We start from the raw sequence: 23,361 nt of genomic DNA, 5'->3' as shown, positions 1-23,361 counted from the left end.
CTATAATAGGAATTAATTTCTGCTGGTCCTGAGTTCAACATGGCTCTTTACTTTTCTTAGAAAACTTATTTTTATGTAAGGTTTTTTTAAATTAATAATAATAAAACATTGAAGCCTTATGGCCTTTGCTATAGACAGCTTAATTACATGCCTCTGATAAATCAAACCTGATTTTTTCACGCAACAATGAACGGATCGAAATAATAGCTCCTAAAAACAGTAGCTAGGTTATTCCATTTGTTGATGCAGAAAGAACAGGATCGTTTTGATTAGACCATTTTTTGGATTTTTTTTATCTATCCTCCCCATTTGCACTGGAAATGGGAGGATATCAGGGCGTCGAGTTTAATGCTAAGGGTTGGGCGGGCAGGGCTGGCTGTACACAACAAAATGAGGAGTTTTTAGAAAAAGACCCAATAAAACATTAAAGCCTTATGGTCTTTTTGACCTTTTATTTTCTATTGTCTAAAACTTAGTAACAGAAAAAATTAATTAAAAAAACTGAAATAACTTTACAAAAGAGATAACAATTAACAAGCACTATATAAGGCTATCCTCACATTTGCGCTACAAATGGGAGGATATTAGGGGGTCGGGTTTAATCCTAAAGGGTGGGGCTGGCTGTGCACAACCTTCCCGTTGGTGGCCCTGTTTTCAATAATCTTAGTGCAAAACTAAAAAACAATAAAACATCGAAACCTTATTGCATTTATGACATTTAGTTTTCTATTGTCTAAAACTTAGTAACATAAGAAAATTAATTTAAAAAACTAAATTTATTTATTAATTTACATTAATATCTAGGTATGTTTGTTTGTATTGATTGTTTATTTAATGATTGTTTGATTGTTTATATGTCCCCAGGGCATAACTTACAACGCCTACCCCCGGGCCCTAGTGGGCTGTGTCGACAGTGGAGTTTTTTGTTATCAGAACTTTGAGCTATTTTAACAAAATGTCTATCTCAAAATTTTTATCTGATGAATTTAGGGCGTGGAGGAGCGGGGGTGGGGGTGGGGGTGGGGCTAGTTGCCCTCCAATCTCTTTTGACTCTTAAAAAGTGAACAAGAACTTTCAATTTCCAATCAAATGAACCCTCGCTAAAGTTTATCCGAGCATCCCTTCCATAAAAAATAAAAAGAAGGATTCGGAGAATCCTTAAATTACAACCTTGCCCTGAGGGCTGTGGGGGAGCTGTCATCCTCAAAGACCTAATTTCCAGAACTTAAAACTACGTTTAATAAAATGGCTGTCTCAAAATTTTGATTGGATGTGTTTGGGGAAAAGGTGGGCGTGAGAGGGGGGTTAGTTGCCCTCAAATCACTTTCGACTATTAAAAAGGGCACTAGCCCTTTGAATTTCCAATCGAATGAGCCTTTTTGAAGTTTCTACGACAACGCCTTCTATAAAAACCTTATATTCCCCCAGGGCATAACTTAAAACCCTTGTCCTAAGGGTTGTGGGGGAGTGTCCTCCTCAAAAACATATTTTCTATCTGGAAATCAACTACGATGAACAAAATGGCTATCTCAAATTTTTGAATGGATGTGTTTGGGGGAGTGAAGGGCGTTGGGGGGGCTAGTTGCCCTCCAATCACTTTCGACTATTCAGAAGGGCACTAGCCCTTTGAATTTCTAATCATATCAGCCTTTTTTGAAGTTTCTGTAACAACACCTTCTATAAAAACCTTATATGCCTCCAGGGCATAACTTAAAAACCCTTGCCCTTAGGGTTTTGGGGGAGTGTCCTCCTCAGAATCATTTTTTCTATCGGGATATCAACTACGCAGAACAAAGTGTCTACCTCAAAATTTTGATTGGATGTGTTTGGGGGAATAATGGGCGTGGGGGGGGGGGGGCTAGTTGCCCTCCAATAATTTTCGACTATTAAAAAGGGCACTAGAACTCTCGATTTCCAATCTAAGGAGCCCCCTTTGAAGTTTCTACGACGACCCCTTCCGTATGAAGTGCCTCTGGGAAAAAAATAATAATAAAACATTGGGACCGTATGGCCCTTACTATAGGCAACGCTACAGCGTTACCTCTGAAAGGGTCTATTTATTTTAGTGGTTGTTTTTTTACAGTTTGTTTTTATTTATTTTAATGGCTGTTTTACGGTTTTTTATTATTTTTCTGTCTTTGCACTGAGCGGAGGTCTTGGTCGAAATATTTGCACAGCCTTAGCAAATATTTTTGCTTTTTCACTGGCTGGAAATATCTTCGCTTTTTTGTCTTCTTGATTTTTTTTCTCATCTTGATAAAGAAGAGCAAAATAAAAGAATAAAGAAAACATAAACTTCCTAACTAACGGGTAAACTTACAATTCTTGTCTGTTAATGTAATTGCTTGTACTTTTGTTCAAATTAGATTTAATGATTTTTTCATATATTTCTTACAAGAGTATTGTCTATGGCACAGTTTTCTAAAATGGCTTTTATACATTCAGCACTTTTAACAAATCACACCACTGTCTAATTTAACAATGCTTGACAAACAATTTAGTTCCAGTTTCTGACTAAAACGCCTTAACGTCAGTTTCTGACTAAACGCATGGACCAGTACAGCATTCTTAGCCAATTTGTTTTGATAAAAACTAATGAATTGCGACTTTTTTGAAGAACAAAATGTCTCAAGTTAGGTGCACAAAGGGAGGGTGCACAAACCAACAGAAAAAATACACTATAATTAATGTTTCACTCACTTGAAAAGTCGACATTTTTCCAAGAAGAAGAATGTACGCGACGACCACAACATAGGGTAGTTCAGCCACTTGGTTTTACGGAAGCCTAAGGTCAAATGACACAACCAAATTTCAGACAAAACCACCATTTATGATTATTTAGTCTAAAATTGATGCTGAATTATATATGTCAAGCATGGTGGTTTAGTCAAAATTTGGTGCTGGATTATATACGTCAAGCATGGTGGTTTATAGTGGTTTAGTCTAAAGTTGGTGCTAAAATATATATTTCAAGCATGGCGGTTTATGGTGCTTTAGTCTAAAGTTGGTGCTAAATTATATATGACAAGCATTGTTAGATTACACCGTGGTATATTTCGTTAAAAGAATTGAAGGTTTGAATGCCATTTTTTGAAATCATGCAAAAGGGGTAATCATGCTAGGAGGTATGCAAATAAATTTCTTATTCTATATAATGTGCTTACTGTTTAAGTATGATTAAATATTAATCAGAAACTAGTGCCTAAAAACAGCAATTTACCGTAAACATACGACTTTAAAACAAAAATGGGCTTACAGTATGTTTTTCTTGGTTTATATTTGCCCTCCTCTTCTGTTTTTCAGCTAGGATGACTTCCATGGCTTTAGTTTTCTTAAAGTTTTGATCCGATGGGTCCACATTGTAGTGATGAGACGAAAATAGTGCAGAAAACCGTGGATCTTCCACGTTTATCTAAAAAAAAACAGATAAATCCTTACACATACGAGAAGAAAATTGAAAATTGAAGAAATAGAGGGAGAGGGCTAAAAGTAGGCATAAACAAAAAAGAATGTAAACATGCTTCAAAAATTCCCTCACACTGATATATTTATTGAAAGATGAGGTCTAGAATTTCAAAATTTATGGTTGTTTTCTTAAGTACAACTATACAAAAGCTAACATGTAAAAATTAAGCTTTACTAAAAGTTCTGGAAAAGTTATCAAAAAGAAAATAGCTGGGATTTGTAATTGACAGTTGGGTTTAATATGAGTAGTCTGGTAAAGATCGAAAGATAGACACATTTACCAAAAAGAGCCTACATGGCTATATACAAAAGGAAAAAAGCTCTAAACAAGGGCTGAACAGCCAATTCTAATTCTAGCAGCCTTACTCAACTCTAGAATACCAGGGGGTAATTCCAACTCATTTTTTCCGATGCACTAGTCAACGCGAGTCAAATTACTTTATAACTTGATATTTTCTAAATTCTAATCTTAGTGCCCCCTATAAACTACTTTTTTTTGACACACAAAAAAGAAAAAAGATAAAACGTGAAAAAATAAGAAAAACTAGAAAATCAAGTACTAGAACGCTAAACTAGTTAAGTGGGAAGGGTTTTTCAATATTTGTACAAAAAGAAAGTTTTTTTTCGCTTTTTTCTTTTAAAATTCACTTTCTTTTTAGAAGTTGTGCAAGTTATCCCCGCCGGTCTCTTTCTAAAAGCGACCCCTCCCCTTTAGTCGGTTTCACTAAAGTGAGAAACTAATAAGAACGACTTGAGCTGAGTTTGAGTTCTGCTTTCTTGACTTCACGGCCTTGTTTCATCACCGCCAGGCAGTTAATGAACAAAATTAGAAGAAACGAGAGCAAAATTTTGAATCGGAACTTTTGGCAAAAACTATGAGCGCTGTGAATTTTAGAGCATACAACCGAGAAAACATTTCCTATGCAAATTAATCAAATTAGTCCTTGTTGAACTTAATGTAACCCTCAAATGACTCAACCCCCATTGATTCAACCAATACAATAAGCTTGGTTAGATTAAGTTAGGCGAAACAGGGGGAGGGGGGTAAATTTCCTGTGGTTGACTATAACTAAAGGAAACATGCTAATAAATAAAAGTAGGGCCATTAGATTCCATATTTTTTGCTCTTTCTTAATATCATGACGTAAAATTTTCTGCAACATTTATTTATCATGAGGGGGCATCAGGATTTTAGAAATACCTAGGTGGGGCATGGCCCAAAGTCGGTTGGAAACCATTGTTATAGGGCAATAGAGAGAAAAAGAGAGAGAGAGAGAGAGAAAGAGAGGGGGGGGGGGGCAATTCATGTATAATCAGTGTATTCTAATTATTCCAAATATATTTTCTTCCTATCTGAACAGTAACTTTCGTAGTTGAATTACTTTCACTTCTCTCTGTCTTTCTCTCTCTATTGCCCTATAACAATGGTTCCCATCCGATTTTGGGCCATGCCCCACCTAGGTATTTCTAAAATCCTGATGCCCTCCTCGTGATAAATGAATGTGGCTGAAAATTTTACGTCATGATATTAAGAAAGAGCAAAAAATATGGAATCTAATAATTCAACTCAAAATTCCGAATAATTCAAAATAGTTCCAAATTCTGATGCCCCTCTTATGATATTTAAATTTGGTTGCTCAATTATTCAGGCTCTTTAAATTTTACCTTAAAATCTTCTTCTTTCCTAGCTTCTTCAAAATTTTCTTGGCTTTTCTTCTTCTTTTTCTTTCCACTCTCCTCATTTTTTAGTATCTTCTTCAAGCTGAAGTGTTTCCTCCCATCATCATCGTCTAAAAGAAGCTCAAGCTCAGCTTTTTGTTGTTTCGATCCTTCTTCTGATTCCGAGTTCTTTTTGGCAGACAACTTTTTCTTCGATTTCTTCTTCAGCTTCTCAAATTCAGGATTATTCACAAACTCTTCCCTGTAATTTAGATAGTAATAACCGGAGTGACACATACAGGATATTGTGGGTTTTTGGGTTATTGTAAGTTATCATAAATACTTCCAAAAATTTCAGATTTTGTCTAGCTTAACTATTTTTACTGTCGGTAAACACAAAAATAGCTAAGAGTTTAAAAACTGTACAGTTTTCTCTGTTCAAAGTAAAAACTACAAATGATCAATTCATGAAATTTTTTTCATCTGAATCATCAAAAATTACGTCAAATAAATAAGCCAAAAAATCACTTCAAATTGCCAAAAATTCAAAATAAGCCAAAAGTTCACTTCGAAATAAGCCAAAAGTTCACTTCGAAATAAGCCAAAAATTCTTTAACATATTAATAATCAGACATTCACTATTTTTTAAATTGTTTTTTGTCATTTCTGCGTTGGATTTGGCGTTTCAATTTAGCGATTGTGTTCTAATAACGCTTAGCATAGGGTTACCAAAACAGGAATAAAAAAATTAACAGGCAATGCCATTATTCTTTGTTCTTTTTAAACTTTTGTCTTGCATTTGTGTTGGGATAGGGAATGTTTTCGTAGTTTCCAGTATGGAGCTCTTCAAACAGGTAAAAAAAGATGCAACAGACGAAGAATTTAAACGTGATTTTCTTACTTACGTTTTGTGTTTGAATATAGGGGGTGGTCATAGGGAGTGCCTTAGCATTAATGATAGTCCGCAGGCTAAAAAGTTTGATGAAGAAATTAGGATTTTTTTTTTTTGATTTGCTGGGTTATTATCATTTTTATATTGTATTTATTTGTATGTTTCATTTTAAACCACCTTTGGAGTGGCTTACCTTTCCGAATTTTTTGGCTTATTCGAGTTTTAGTTTATACGTATCATACACCATCGTCATACCTTGTATTTTTGATGGGCTATAAAATAAATAAATTAATTAATTAATTAAGCTCTTCAATTAGGCATCTAAAAAGGACATTAAATAAGCAAAGACCTAAATCTTTTTGTAATATTATTTTAGACTTTTAGTTCCGAATTTTAGGAATTCTGTTACAAAGGATAAGGAATTTTAGCAGAGTTTTCAGTGAATAACTAATCAAATAAATTTCTTAACGGTTTATAAGTTTTAAACCAAGCTTGAAAATGAACCACTTAAGAATCGTATCAAGCACAATATTTCAATTCAATCATGATCAAACTTTTCAAAAAGTTTTGTTTGACCAAATTAAATAATTTATGTAGCCAGTGGCTGATAATTACACAGCCCTTAATGGTTGTGCTGAGGTCCCTCTTCCCCTCTTGCACCACCAAGGAAGGTACCATACCCTACATAGAATAAGGTACCATACCCTACAAGGAAGGTACCATACCCTACATTTACTTTTAATTCTAACTCCATTTACCCTTAATTCCAACTCCGTTTTATAGCAGATTCCAATATAAATTACGTTTCTCTTCCTTTTCAATATAATAACGAGGATTCTAAGTTCCTTCTAGAATTTCATAATTATTCTTTTTAACCATTTCATTATCTTTTTTTTCTTTTTAAGGAAATTAATACTGAAAGAAGCACAGTTTCTTTCTAATTTTTAACGTTAGAACAAACATTCAAAATATGGCCAGCGACGGAGGGGGGAATCGCCTTCCCCTAATATGAAAAAAACAAAAAAACTGAAAAATAGTTTTTTAAAGAACAGGCATCTTTCGGCCAATGACGCATCCTTCTACTCGAGGGTCGAGCCTATTGACGCCTAAAATGAAAAAAATAATGCATCTAACGGACAATCGTTACAGAAAGTAAATGGAAGAAAATTACGGAACTTGTATGATATACCCCCTACCTAACATTCTTCATCTAATTAGAACCTTGGATTTTTTATAATTTTTGGGATTGTGGGATTTGCCATAATTTTGTTAATAAAGTATTATATATTCATCATATTTTGATCCCAAAATTATGGAAAATCCAAGTTTCTAATTAGATGAAGAATATTAGGTAGGGGGTCTATCATACAAGTACCGAATAGACAAATGAATTTAAAATGAGTCGGCTCTGGCGTTCCAAGCGGTAAAAATACAAACAAGTATAAATGGAACCTTGTCCGTATTTTAGACATTAAAATGTATAATATAAATAAAGGGTAAAAGCCGTGTTTACTTTAGAGATTAAAATAAACTATAGCTAAAGTTATGCACCCTAAAGGCTTAGTTCCAGTTTTATCATTTTTGAACGAACAAATTTCATTTGAGTTCGAATAAAAGGGAAGTCAAGGCGTGTGACGATCCCTGGTGATAGAGCGAGAACGTTGTATATTGTTTTAACATAATCAGATATAAAAAACGGTAAAAGGCTTTTATTAACATGAAAACTGTCCTGCAAAAATGAACACAGGATCTACGACCTTGATCAAATACTACCCAACTCCAAACACTAGATGTTAAAAAAAAAGATCTAGTTAGGCATCGATCATCCAGGATTTTGATTAAAAAAAATATTTTCCAAAACATTCCTCTCTGTGTGCGTCTCTCAGTTCCATTCCAATATGTAAGGTATTTCTCGGGTGGGGAGAGGGTGTAAACTTCAGCCTTTGACCCCCCCCTTCGTCCTTAAAAATGAAAAATGTTACAACAATACATGCCTTTATTTGTTATGCAATAGCAATAGGAAGTCTAAAAAGGCCTATTCTTGAATTGACCTCCCTCCATGGACTTTACTTCGAGTTCCAACATGAACATTTCCACTTTGAACTTTTTCATTTTTCCCCCTGAAGGTTTATCAACCAAAAGATATATAATAGCCAAGACCAGGAGTGGGCAAACATTTTCTTCGGAGGGTCGAATCCTAATTTCCATATTCTCTGCAAATGCAGCATATATTAAAAAAATTTAATGTATTCTAACTGAAATAGGTTTACGTCGGGTTCAAGCTCAAAACCTCAAAACCATAAATCTAATGCTCTACCATCTGATACAGTCGTGCTCGATATTATTTTCAGATAACTTATTCATCAATGTACACAAATAAACAGATTCCCTTATACAGGTTTTCTCCAGCGTTGTCAACACTGTCGATTATGTGGTAGACGAGAAGAATGTAACTGTTTATACCCATGGACATTTATTTTGGAACTGTGATATCACCTACAACCACAGTATATATATCTAGGCAGTAGGATCAAACTAAAAAACATAGGTCACCAAGAGTCTCGGCGCGAATAAAAGCTTCTCCCATTTTCTTTGGTTAAGCTTTTCATTTTATATTTCTCAGTATCTTTAACAAAGGTTGAACATGGCAATAACCTGTATTATTTATGATTAATAAAGCAAAAAGAAAGGCGGTGAACCATCAAAGTGGTTCGCTACTGTCCAATCTCAAAGGTATGGCTTAAGACTTGACTGAAAGGATTAGATTTTAGTAAATACGAAAAATTCCAGCAATAACTTCTAATAAACGCTGCAACAAGGAAATAGCATGAATTTCATAAATAGTGGGAGAGGGATCCGCGAAGTGGCGGGATCTCGATATCTATACTGTGCCCTGAACTGTTGCTTGTGTTTCTCGTGACTGCATTCAAATCTTATTGTCACTCAATTTTTTACTTTCAAGCTAATAATGCTTGTTCAGAGATGTTGGTGGACCCAAATAGGGCGAAGTTGGCTGTAAAGCATTATGTATAGATATGTTACTTCCTCGTAACGATCCGGAGAGCTCCAGATAAGACACTGACTTGAAATTCTTTTTCGAGTCATAATTTGGTTGCAGGTGCGCTGGATCGGTTGGGGCTGTAATAACGCACTTTTAGTACAGGACGACCTTAAAAATAGAAATAAAAACCCGAATGAAGTTTTTATTACTATACAAGCAACAGCACAATTTTTATTTTTCCTGACCTTAAACAGGCAAAAATAGGGACAAAAATGTTTTCAGGTGTGAAACATTACTTCTGGTGATGATCCAGAAACTCCAGCACAGGAAAAGGTTTAAAATTCTCTTAAATCCATCTCTCTATCCTCTGGGACTGAATCAGTATCTACAATAAACAGTGAAGTAAGGATATTGAGTAATATCTCCGACTTTTCGGATTCTTGTACCGTCCAGTGGTGGCACGGTGGGATTGATTTCTGCGTGGTAATATGGGGCCCTGGGTTCGACCTCAGATGCAGTACAGGACCCAGAATTTGATCCCAGCTATGAGATTATGCGACAATATTTCCATAATAGTCCATAGAAGAAGAAAGAAGAAAGTCTCAGAACGTTCTTTGAGACCCGCTTTACTTCTTTGAAGCAAAGCAAAATAGCTCCACCTTTTCAGACCTGAATCGTTCTATTATGTTCCTATGTGCAATCTTGAGCCAAATTTTTGGACAAGTTCGTTGTTTTTTAGTGGTAAGACTGAACTGATCATCAAAAATATATTGATATAAAAGCGTTTTCATGGAACTTTGATTGGTATTTTGAATTGAAGTGTTACATTATATAAAAAGACATGGTTCAAAATGTGCCTCATTTTTAGTAAAAAATTCATGACACGACATTATAGCACTGTCAAAGCCTATTGGAACTTAGAAAAGAGGAAAGAACCCTTTAAACAAAGGAACATAACGAAAAAATAGGAGCATGAGTAAGAATCAGAACAAGAAAGAAGGAGCAAAGGAACAAACCCAGGAAAGAGCACAGAAAAAAAAAAACAGTAAAAGACACAGGAACGAAAGAGCGAATGATTATAGCTAAAACACAAGACACTAAACACTGGAGCCAAAACAGGAACAATGGAAAAAGGCGCAAAAACAAGGACAGACACAGCAGCGACAACGTTATAACATCATCCTAAATTCCTTGTGAATCAGCCTTTACTGGGTTCGGAGCTAGTAAAGAATTCATAGCCGAGTGGTTAGCACGTTAGACTAAATACCCTTTGTTCGTGAGGACATGTGTTCTAGTCCTGGTGTCCCTTTCTTAACATGGGTTCTAGTCCTAGTGTCCCTTTGTTAACATGGGTTCTTTAAGACCCTTTGTTAACATGGGTTCTAGTCCTGGTGTCCCTTTGTTAACATGGGTTCTTTAAGACCCTTTGTTCGTGAGGACATGGGTTCTAGTCCTGGTGTCTCTGGTCATTGGTTTGACCGAGGGTTAGTTGTGTGACTCTGCAAGCTAGTTGACCCAGCTCTAAATGGGTATCTGGATAAACCTGGGGAAGGTAAACAGGCTAGGTGAGCAAAAGCACAGGATCGCTGGCCCCAACTACCCATTGTACTTCCTGCCTGAAGGGATATGAAACGAAGATCAGCACCACTAGTAGGGATTGTAAAATCCAATGACGTAACAAGATACGCTTAAAAAAAAAATAACATATTTAAACAAAATTCAATGAAGTTTCATTTTCTTTTTTTGTATAGCGTCTGTTGTGCTTTTATTTATATGTTTTGTTTAGGTTAGTTTCTTTTTTCTCGTCAAAAAAGGCTGATGTGAAGCCAGTTTTAACGTCGCTCCTTAATTTCACTTAAAAAAAACTAGAGTTTCTTATTATCGAATGTCTGACTTTTTTCCAAATCATGCCAGAAAATCACCAGGAATCATAGTGATATGAACCACTCACAATATCAATGGCTGCTCACATTCAAGTGATAGCTAAGGATGAGGGCTATTCCCTCTTTTAAATCTAGCAAATAAAAAGATGCGAATCACACAAATCATTAAAAGTTTGAAATAAAAACTTGATTGATCTAATAGAAATTAAAATGATTGAAATCAAAGAAATTGATTGATCTAATAGAAATAAAAAGAAATTACGGAAATACAAATTTTTAAGACTAATTCAGAAGATAATTCATACCTTAATTTAGTTTTTTAAATCATAGAGGAGGCAACAATTACGTTATTACCGAGGGGGGGTACCCCTTTTCCTCTCTGTATACGAGTCTGTATTGCTTTGTTTTTTGTTTTTTTTTGCAATTCAGTTTTGTTGAGCGTATGGCAGTTTCCTAAGGAAGAATTTAATTTTGGAATCTAAAAAAAATCTCTTTTTTGAGGATCTTGGATATTGGTTTTTAATTCCTCGTGAGCAATAATTTCATTTCCTTAAATTTTATTGGCATTTATTAGTTATTGTTGAATAAATACTTTAAATTCGTAAAAAAGGAGGTTCGCTCCTCTTGTCAAAAAAAAAAAAAAAAAATCCAGATTAAAAAATTTTTGGAAGAAAAAAACATACTTGAAATAAGGATCATTCATATCAATGTCAGAAGGAGCATCATCTTCGCTCTCGGTTTGACTTGTTCCATCAGTTTCTTCTAGTTTTGTTTTCTCTCTATTTTGTTTCCTTTTGTCTTTCTTCTTCTCCAAATACTGCTCCCAGGGTGTTAATTTGTCCTTCCCACTAAGCTTCTTTTCAACCAGCTGCTCTGCTTTCTCTATATAAGAAATAATACAAGAAACATACAAGAAGTAACAATACAAGATGTAAGAACCATCATTATAATACCTTTTCAAAACGTCACAACGTTAAGCCGATACATGACGACTAGACTACTTCTTCTTCTTTGAAACCGTTGCCACTTTGGGAACCAATGATTCCCTTTCAGAGTCACGACATAGACTTCACCTACTTCACCTTATATGAAATCTTCCTGCCGTTAATAAATGGATGCAAATACGGCAGATTAAAATTTGACTCAAACCAACTAAGGTCCTATATTTCAGTCACCTGATAACTTTTTTTGTCTGCAACCTTATCAAAACTACGGTTATACTGTAAAAGCCTGCTTACCAGTTAGATCTTAAAAAAAAAAAAAAAAAAAAAAAAAAAAAAAAAAAAAACCCTTGACACCAATAAATATCCGACACAAAACTAACAGAAAAAAATAAGGACTGCAAGACCTGTTTGACATTTATCAATGACTATACTCAAATAAGTAAGGTAAGTAAGTAAGGTAATAGGCCATTGGTAAGTATTATGAGAACCAGCATGGATTTCGACCTGTAACCAAGCTCATTGAGTGCTTTCTTCTCTTCTACAACACACTTCTTGAAACAAATACAATACGTGGAAGAGGAGCTTACGCAGCTGCTTTAGTCTCAGCAAGTTTAGTGTTGCAGTTCGTTGTCAGTAGTGAGTTTTTATTTTACATTTTTTCTCTTTTCTTTTATGGCTCTGCTACATTATCCTATACACATGCTGATGTGCTAAACCGTCTGCACAAGATTATTATGAAAAAATTTTTGCAATACAGACCAGCGAAATTCCTCCATAGTTGTTTGTATTGAGGCCCAATTCCCTCCTTGAAAACAAAAACTAAGTGCCCTGACTAAATACCTTCTAGTTATCAGCAAATCTGCTTTTAGCTTCTCAAAATCGGTTAACCACAATAGTCAGGGATTTGGATGCATCTTCTTACTGTTGATAATGCGAGTTCCTCCCACTTCGTCATCCTTTCCTCTTTGTGAAAAAAAAGTATCTGTTCCAGAAGGAGCTTTTCGGTCCTGACTTTTCGGTCGTTCGTTGAGCAACATTACTAGAAACCGACGTTCCTTGTTTCCAAACTCAAAGAAATTTTTCCAGGAGGGGGTGGGTTTTGAGATCGGGGAACATACAAACATTTGTTAGTCCAATATTTCTGAATTTTGCAGATATCCCTTTGTACCATTCTCAATCTTAGCCCCCCCTCCCTCCCTCAGTACAGTCAGGTATATTTGAAAGTCCCGGATTTATATTGAAACGATCTGATGAACTGGATGTACTTGACGTTGGAGCTGTGGTTGTTTTAGAGGGATAAATTGTAAACTTTAAAAGGTGGATATCTCGTTTCAAAAACCTTTCTCCCCTGGCGTGAAGGCAATCACAGTTCAACCCTTCTTCTTAAAATAACTAGTAATAATTTCTTGTCAACAAACCTGACCAACATTTTCCAATTTTTTTCTTCCCATTAAAAATAGAGCAGGTTAGAAACTAATGTTTGATTAATAGATGTCAGATAAATGAGGAAATTTTGGGGAATTCTTAAAGAAAAATGTCAGAAAGTAATGGGTCTTAGGATAGATAAATAATTACTTTTTTTTTTGGGATAGCCTATAGTAAGCAAATATTGGAATAAGAGATTGAGAGTATTGAGAAATTACTATGCAAAAATTAGGGAGTATGGAAGTACTCTGATTATAATTTCAAATTCAGCGCAAATAGTTTTGTTAAACTTACACGTTTTAAGTTCTTTACCCAAAAAGTGGTTCTATTTTGTTCCGCGGTTTTTTTGCTTTTTTTTAATGCTAAAAACAGAACAAATTAATCAAAACAATAAAGAAATAAAACAAAATTTTAAAGAAAACAGAAAAACAAATGTTAAAAACACCTTGATACTTTAGCTGCAAATAACTGTACTTAGAATACATTGCTGCGGACTCACCAAAGGAATCTACGCAACGTGTACACCTCAGTAGCGGCAATATTTCCCCGCTACTACTACTACCACTACTAATACTGCTACCACTGCAATTACTACTACTACCACTACTAACACCAAAAAGAGAGGACATCATGATTAGCACAATGATTAGCAGCCCTTCCTTGATGTCCTAACTCAAAACTTTCAATAAATGGTAAGGGAGATGGTCAAACAACCAAAAAGGCAATATTTCCCCGCTACTACTACTACCACTACTAATACTGCTACCATTGCAATTACTACTACTACCACTACTAACACCAAAAAGAGAGGACATCACTGCAGCAACAGCACAATGATTAGCAGCCCTTCCTTGATGTCCTAACTCGAAACTTTCAATAAATGGTAAGGGAGATGGTCAAACAACCAAAAAGGCAATATTTCCCCGCTACTACTACTACCACTACTAATACTGCTACCATTGCAATTACTACTACTACCACTACTAACACCAAAAAGAGAGGACATCACTGCAGCAACAGCACAATGATTAGCAGCCCTTCCTTGATGTCCTAACTCGAAACTTTCAATAAATGGTAAGGGAGATGGTCAAACAACCAAAAAGGCAATATTTCCAAGCTACTACTACTACCACTACTAATACTGCTACCACTGCAATTACTACTACTACCACTACTAACACCAAAAAGAGAGGACATCACTGCAGCAACAGCACAATGATTAGCAGCCCTTCCTTGATGTCCTAACTCGAAACTTTCAATAAATGGTAAGGGAGATGGTCAAACAACCAAAAAGGCAATATTTCCCCGCTACTACTACTACCACTACTAATACTGCTACCAATGCAATTACTACTACTACCACTACTAACACCAAAAAGAGAGGACATCACTGCAGCAACAGCACAATGATTAGCAGCCCTTCCTGGATGTCCTAACTCGAAACTTTCAATAAATGGTAAGGGAGATGGTCAAACAACCAAAAAGGCAATATTTCCCCGCTACTACTACTACCACTACTAATACTGCTACCACTGCAATTACTACTACTACCACTACTAACACCAAAAAGAGAGGACATCACTGCAGCAACAGCACAATGATTAGCAGCCCTTCCACGATGTCCTAACTCGAAACTTTCAATAAATGGTAAGGGAGATGGTCAAACAACCAAAAAGGCAATATTTCCAAGCTACTACTACTACCACTACTAATACTGCTACCACTGCAATTACTACTACTACCACTACTAACACCAAAACACCTGCACACCTCCATTTAACTAGTAAGAGAGGACATCACTGCAGCAACAGCAAAATGATTAGCAGCCCTTCCTTGATGTCCCAGGTGCCTCTGCAGGGATAGGCGGTCCTAAGGTTTAAGTTAATAAAAAAGACTTCTTAAACCTACTCCCATGCCAATTCCATTTCCAATTTCTTCTGATTCACCAATTCTAGCCAAAATTATGAGTTTTTTATGCTTCAGATCAAACATCGACAAAAAATAATGAAGATGAAACCATGACTGCAAGAAAGCCAATGTATATAATTTATATATAATTCATATATATATATATATATATATATATATATATATATATATATATATATAAAATTTATATATAATTAATATGTAAAGCATTTGATTATTTAAATTTTTGTAGATAGAGACGCAAGCCTGTTTTCGCAATATATTATTATTATTATTATTATATGTTTATATAATTTTTATATAATTCATATATTTATATTTATGTAGTTTTTATATAATTCAAATAAAATTGCATCAATGGACTTTACTAAAGTTTAACTAAAGCTTAATTTTTTGTTAATCCGACACAAATATTTTACAAAAATCAGATTCTATCAAATTACTACACGTAAACGGTGGGCAAGGAAGAAAATTGAAGGCTTTTTGAATTCAGTTTGAACCACGCTTTAGTTCAGAGTCAGAACAAGTTCAATTTTGCTCCTCAGTGTTAATAATTTCGATTATATTGTATACTAAAAAACAAAAAAATTAAATACCTTTCAAACCAACTCCCCATGTAATTTCCATCTCCATTTCTTTTTCTTCTTTTGGCTTGTCAATTTCAGCCAAAAGAGCTCGGTATTTGGCAACATTGTCTTCGTTTGCGTCACCAGTGTTTTCTTCAGTATTTTCAACGTCAGATTCCTCTCCTTCACTGGACGAAGTAGCTAAATATTGGCGGATCACACTTTCATCGATATTAGCACCTGTGAAAAACAAAACTAGTTTTATTATCCCGATAAAAAAAAGAAGTGAGATTTGACCCCTTGTTCTTCAAAGAAAAGAACTGATGTTGAGAGTGAAAATTCTGATGCTTCATACACAAAAATATAAAAGAATAATACAAAAACTATTAAATCTGGGATAAAAAATGGTGACATTTTTTTTTTTTTTTAGAATTTAGCATGTTAGTTACTTTAACCAAGTGTTTTTCAATCTATTATGCTCCAATAATCGGGTTTTAAGAAATTACTACACAAGATCTAGGGACGAGGGGAAAACTGATCATAAATACAAATTCAGCATAAATAGTTTTATTGTAATTGCACACTAGTTCTTTATCTCAAAAGGCGCATTTTTTTCAACAGTGTAGAAATAATAAATGTATTATTTTATTCAGAATACTTTATATAAAATGATATAAAATAATAAATAAAGCCTTACTTCCATTTCCATTTAAGTTATTCCATTATATTTATTTATTATCCGTCAGAGACTTTTAATATGCAAAATTCAAAATTCTAGAAGTCACAATTCAACTACTTTCAGCTCGCGTTGATTATTATGACGACAAAAAGAATTTCAATAGCAATGAAATGAGCATACATAATCCAAAAAAAGGGTTCACGCTAAAATCTTATCACAAAACCCATCACGCTACAAAACAATTGCTACAAAGGTATCTCGTAAAAAATACGAAAATCAAACTATACTGTTTTAACTTTGATTTAACTTATTGGTTAATAATGATTTAAATTGCCTGATTACCAGAAGCTACGGGTGACTCATCGGCTGATTTAGAAGACGGGGGCATGCACAGGAGGGAGGAAAGAGGATTGACCGCTGAATCCGAAATCCCCTTTCCGAGATTATGGGCACTTTCTATAAAACTTGCAGCAATGCATCAAATTCGTATTTCAACTTGATCATTATTTTTCCAGGTGTAAAATTTATGACTGACCAGTCAAAGTAAAGCCTAAAGGCATAATTTTATGAAATTCAAAAACATGGACAATTGGAATAGCGGTTTTCTAATCTGTAAGGCAAATCTACCAAAACGTTCAAAGACATAGCAGTAGCAGGCAAAAGATGGGAGCAAATTAGTATTGGTACAGGCTTTTAAAATCCAATTTTCAGTCGTTATATCTTTCCATTTCATAGGCAGCACATTAGCACTGCGAAACGGGCACAATGTATTATTTCTTTATTTATTATTATTTTTATGACAAGGCACTTCGTATCGTCCAATCAAATTTTGCGATAGTTATTTTCAATCAATCAATATCTTTATTGCCCAAAAAACCACACAAGGGTTCAATATGGTGTAGATGAAGACAAAAAAAAAAAAAAAAAAAAAAAAAAAAAAAACAAAAAAAAAAAAGAACACTCACAAAGAAAACTATACTACCGAGAACAGATTCAAATATTTCTACTAGCACATAGCAGGATGGAGGTTGTTTGTCCTATCAAGCCTAGAAAAATAGCGACCGCGACGCTGCTCAGCCATGGTTAGTGGCTCAGTTAACCCGTAGACTGACACTAGTCTTTTATTTCTAGCCCATAGGGGTATATACAAGAGAAATTTCACGGAACGAAAATATATGGATCTAATAGTGTTTTTATCAGTTGCCGTAAACATATTCCAAAAAGGAGTCAATGCGAGGACATGGGGCATCGCAAAAGCGTTGTAGACAGGGGCGAGAATACACCTGCTGTAGCAAGCTTTACAGCAAACTAGCACAACAAACGCTTTTCTAAGTTTCTCACTTAGACGAGAGATAAGGAGAGCCCTTGTCGTTTTTACACTATCCCCTATCGGAAGACCGAGATACTTAATTCAAGCAGATAACTGAACACTCTGATTTCCTAACTGTGCGCATCCAACAGATTTACCGAAAGCAAGGACTTCGCTCTTCGAAGCATTAAAATTGAGAACAATTTTGCATATTCTCTACTAAGCACAGCAAAATTCTCCTCAACAGACGATACAGTTATACGTAAATTCAGGATGTCGTCAGCGTAATTGAGTATGGAAAGGTCCAAAACATTAAAAACAAAACTAGTTCTAGCCTTTTTCTGGGGTGCAACCCCACTATTATTATACAGTGGTGGCGAAGTTACACCACCCTGGCGGATTCCTTTTGAAACTTGATTACGGCTTTACACATTACATAACCATGACGAGTAGATACTTTCACGACAACACATAATCTCGCATAAAGATTTTTAAATACCCGCACAAAAAACGATTGAGACTTCGCTGCTGTGCACTACAGAAAATGAGAATGCACACTAGAATCGAAAGCACGAGAGACATCACGAGCCGCAAGGACGAGAAACTTGCCACTATTCTCTATATCCATCAGAACGTTGGCAAGTATATAATGCACGTGTTCCCGACTATAGCCTTCCTAAAATCCAAATTGGTTGTACGGAGTTGAACAAGCCTTATTTATGTCCTTAATCACTAGTAACTCAAGGAATTTACACAAAACAGAAGAAACTGTTATCTGCCTATAGGAACAACATTACCGGCTATCTTTATCTTTTTTCGGAACCGGAGTCAATGTACCGACACAAAAAGAATCGAGGACAATAACAGAATTAAAAATGATTTGGTAAAACAAATGTAGATGCTGGAGCAGCTTATCACTTCCATATAATAAATGAAAACCACATATCTGATTCAGTATCAACTAGACTATCCACTAGTAGTGATTCATAGCGGGTTTCTAACACTGGATCCGATGGAGAAAATTCACTGGTGAAATAGTTGATCCAGTCACTCTCACTTGGAAGCTCTGAAGCGACACCTTTTGACTTATTTCCCCCAATGAATCTCCAAATTTCATTTGGGTTAGTTGCAAGACGCTCGCTCCTGCAGTCAATAATCTCAGCTTTGTGATTGGCAAGACACTTAGCAAAACGACGTTTGGTATATAACCGTACGTCATTAACGGCACCAGATTTTGGCCGGACGCAATCATTCCATATTTGGTGCCAAAACTTTGAAGACTTGCAACTTTGCTGTAAAACCGGATTTTTTCGACCAGCCAGGTATTTCTGAACCCAAACGAACTTTACGTACAGGAACACCACAACGCTTATCACAACACATTGCATGTGTGATTTCACTACAGTAAATGTTAATTAGAATTTTTTTTCTCTGACTCGTTGAGGTCTGAGGGTTTTTGCAGCAGTTGGAAAGGGATCTTAATTTTGTCGAGTGTGGCATCAAGCTCCGCTTTATATTCAGAAGTATTTATTTTCTTCCAGTCACATTTGAATTCCCACTTTTGGTTATTTTAGTCTTTTTTAAAGAGAACATTATCAATAACAGAAGAGTTGGAGATTGGTAAATGATCCAATACCGATATGCTAAAGTCAACATGGCTTAAGCCATTTGCAGTCACGCCGTTCGATTAGAGCGTGAAATCAAGCGAACTTGTCACCCCGGAGCTATGGATGTACATAAACGAATGATCATTTGAGACAACGTACAGATTGGACAGAGCAGACAGAAGTAATTGAGATCTTGAGTGATCTGGCACTGAGAGGTTGCAGTTCACATCCCCGGTCAGGATAACACGATGAGATGCATAAGCACACTACTGCAAAGATTTAGCAAGCTTTATTGTTGCACGGGAGAACTTTTCTTCGGAAGCCAAGTTCTTGTAATCAGTTGGTAAGTAGCAGCAATATACTATCAGATTTGCAACTGTTATGCCAAGGAAACACTCGTTCTCGATAAATACTGATGCCGAAAGGTGAGAACTGAATGTATCGCCAGTCCGCCGGAAGGTCTTCCTCTGCCCGAATTCTTAGCTGGCATCCCGTAAAGGCGAGTTTTGTCATTCACTTTTTGTCATTATTGTCATTTATATTGTTCAGCATAGTTGAAAGGTCCAGTAATTATGTCTTTCAGAATGTCCCCCCCCACAGCCCTCAGGACAAGGGCTATAAGTAATGCTAGTTGCCCATTGTTTACATTTAAGGTCCTTATGGAAGTGGTGGCCGTATACACTTAGGAGGGGCTCATTCAATTGGAGATCAAAAGTTCTTGTGCCCTTTTTAAAAATCAAAAAGTGATCGATGGGCAAGTAGCCCACCCCCCATCCCATATCCTTTACCAAATTACATTCTATCGAAAATTTGAGATAGACATTTTGTTCACAATAGTCCAAACATCATATAACAATGCCTCCAATGTAGACACAAACCCCAAAGTCCAGGGCCAAGGGTTGCAGGTTATGCCCCGGAGGCATATAAGGTTTTTATGGAAGATGGACGTATAAACTTCGGAGGAGACTTATTTGATTAGAAATTGAAAGTTCTAGTTCCCTTTTTAAGAATCAAAAGTGATAAGAGAGGAAATACGCCCCCCCCCCATGCCCTCTTTTTCCCAAATGCATCCGACGGAAATTTTGAGATAGCCATTTTGTTCAAAATAGTCCAAAGATCATATAAAAATACCTCTGGGGTTGACACAGCCCCCCCAGAGCCTGGAGACAAGACTTGTAAGTTATACCCCAGGGGCATATATGGTTTTTATGGAAGGGTAATCGTATAAACTTTGGAGGAGGTTCATTTGATTGGAAATTGAAAGTTCTAGCCCCCTTTTTAAAAGTCGAAAAGAGATGGGAGCGCCATTAGCCCCCTCCCACGCTCTCTCTTCTACAAATATATTTGATTGAAACTTTGAGATAGCTATTTTATTCAAAATACTCCAAAGACCATATAATAATGCCCCCAGGGTTAACAAGACCCCCAGAGCCCAGGGGGAAGGATTGAAAGTTACGGCCCAGAGGCATATAAGTTTTTCTTTTCATGAAACTGACAGTTGTAGTACTCATTTTAAGAATCAGAAATGATTGGAGGGCAACCAGTCTCCTCCCTACGCCCATCATTTCCCAAAACACATCCAATCAAAATTTTCAGACAGCTATTTTGTTCAGCATAGTTTAAAGGGCCAGTAATTATGTCTTTGGGAATGCCATCCCCCGTCCCCCTCATGGCAAGGGCTTCGTCTATTGCTTACATACAGTATATGTTATTGAGAAAGGTGGGCGTGTTTAACCTTTACTTTCCAAAAACACTAGGGGCATTCACGTGAGCCTTTCAGAAAATGTTGAGGGGAGTGCTGAACTTAATCAGAACGTGTTATGTGTATACGTGTTGTCGAAAAGGCGTAACTCAGGAATGACTGAGTATATCAACTTGGAACTTTCAGAAAATGATAAGGGAGATGATCAATTGACTAAAAGGGGAATACTTGCACGCTACTACCACTACTATTACCTTTACCACTGCTAATACTGCTACCCCTACAACTACCACTGCTAACGCCAAAACGACTGCTCCTGTAGCGAGTACTACCAAGGCTGAGGATATTAATATGAACATCTGAGGGACTATTGAGGGGAAAGTTGAACTAAATCAAAACATATTATATGCATTCAGATTGTCAAAAGGACACATCAGCAATATTTTTGGGACGGCTGACCGCATCAAGATGAAATCAGAGAATGCTAACAGGGGAAGATCAATTGACCAAAAGGTAATATGTGCTGCTACTAATACTACTACCACAGCTACTTTTAACGCTAATACTACTACTACTACTAATACTGCTACTAAACTACTCCGACTACTACTTTATTTGCAACTGCTTGTAAGGCTAAGAGTATTAAGATGAAAAGGGGGTCAAAAGGGCGCGTCATCAATATTTTTGAAACGGCTTATCGTATCAAGATGAAACGACCCTTGTACAATGAGGGAGATGTTAAGAAATTTCAGCAATATCCCAAGAACGACTGAGGGTATTAAGATAAAACTTTCAGGGCTACTACTTTTACTACTTCTACTCTTACAATTTAACAAAATCAAAAGAGTGTAAATGTTTCCACGTTGTCACAGAGCAAAATATACAATTTTTTAGATATGGTATCAAGTTTTATTATTCAGGTCAACTTGAGAAGATATAAAACTAATTAAACAATACTATTTGTGTCCAGATTTTCAAAAGGATATTTATTATTAGAAAATTGTTGAAAAAGAACAAACCAATAAATCCAAATAGCAAGCAAAACTATGGATTCTTAAAGATAAAAAAACTAAAAAGATTTAAATATTATTTCCTTTTTTGATGAAAAAGACTATGTCAATATAACACAAACAGAAATTAATTTTAAAAGCCCTTTCCACAAAACAAGTGTTGCAGAAAAAAAACTAAAGAGCTCTATTAAACAAAAAATGAGCAGAAAATGAAGTCAAATAATCTTCAAAGAGTAAAACTACCACAAATCACTACCATAAACAAATAAAAACCAAAACGAACAGAAAATACAATACATAACCAAGTCAAACTCAAAACTAGCAGAAATTAACATGAATTGGGCTGGCAACCCCTTGCCTTCTGAAGACCAGAACATTATTTGCACTTTGCTTAAAAAATACATACCAAAGATTAGTGAAAAAAAAAAAAAAAAATGAATACGGATTTAAAATTTAATATACATATACTGATATTTATTCCTTAAAGTCTTAACAATTTTTGATTTATTAAAATTAGAAAAGTGAAAACATTTTAAATATATTTGGTTTTCAGTAAAGTGCAAATTATGTTATGATCTTCAGAAGGCATGGGGGGGTTTCAGCCCTACTCATGTTGATTTTTGCTCGTTTTGGGTTTTACTCGGTTATTTATTGTAATTTCTGTTCGTTCTAGGTTTTACTTATTCATTGATGGTTATTTGTGGTAGTTTTATGATTGGTAGATTACCTGACTTCATTTCTGATCATTTTTTGGTTTAATGGAGCTCTTTAATTTTCTTTGAAAAACTTATTTTGTGGAAAACGTTTTCAAATTATTCACTACTAAAGGTGACATCAAAACCAAGGAAAATGAGATATTATTCATTTTTTTTGCGTACGGGACTGCGACTACTTGCGATGGCCCCGGCGACTGCGAGAAAATCTTGGCTTTTTATCAACAGGTGTTACAATAAAGTAGCTCTGGCACAAATCTAATAATACGAAGCAAATCAAATTTGGAAATAGAAATTAAGACTAGAAGCTTTTGAATCAAAATAATATAAAAAGAAAAATGGCTAAAAAAAAAGTCACACTGAAAAAAAAATACCTTTTCCATTTTTCGGATTTTCAAAAAGTTTTTCCATGTTAGCTTTTCTGAGCGGGTCATTTTCTTCCCAAGTTAACTCCACTTTAGCTTGTTGCAAGGCAGAATTCACAAAGAATTTTGGTTCATAGCGAGTTGGATCTGGCAATGATGTACACTCATCACTAGGATCCTAAAAGCAGAATTGTAATAGAATATCATCACGA

The 23,361-nt window shown here is 35.5% G+C and overlaps 1 protein-coding gene across 1 annotated transcript in view; it reads right to left on the bottom strand.

The window, feature by feature from the left end:
• The window catches only part of LOC148949957 (ESF1 homolog), a 66,226-nt gene that overhangs the window by 9,761 nt on the left and 33,104 nt on the right, over positions 1-23,361 (bottom strand). Inside the window, exons 6-10 of the mRNA XM_089092026.1 lie at positions 23,159-23,327; positions 15,795-16,004; positions 11,584-11,782; positions 5,131-5,386; positions 3,257-3,412 (exon numbers count right to left, since the gene is read on the bottom strand). Of these exons, the coding sequence (XP_088948152.1) occupies positions 3,257-3,412; positions 5,131-5,386; positions 11,584-11,782; positions 15,795-16,004; positions 23,159-23,327 (990 nt within the window). The remainder of the gene's footprint in view (positions 1-3,256; positions 3,413-5,130; positions 5,387-11,583; positions 11,783-15,794; positions 16,005-23,158; positions 23,328-23,361) is intronic.

This window comes from Artemia sp. Qi Xiang Cuo, chromosome 7 (assembly GCF_049724085.1).
Source record: "Artemia sp. Qi Xiang Cuo chromosome 7, ASM4972408v1, whole genome shotgun sequence".
Lineage (NCBI taxonomy): Eukaryota > Metazoa > Arthropoda > Branchiopoda > Anostraca > Artemiidae > Artemia > Artemia sp. Qi Xiang Cuo.
The sequence above is the reverse complement of the archived record's forward strand: the minus strand, read 5'-3'. Positions and strand labels throughout refer to the sequence as shown.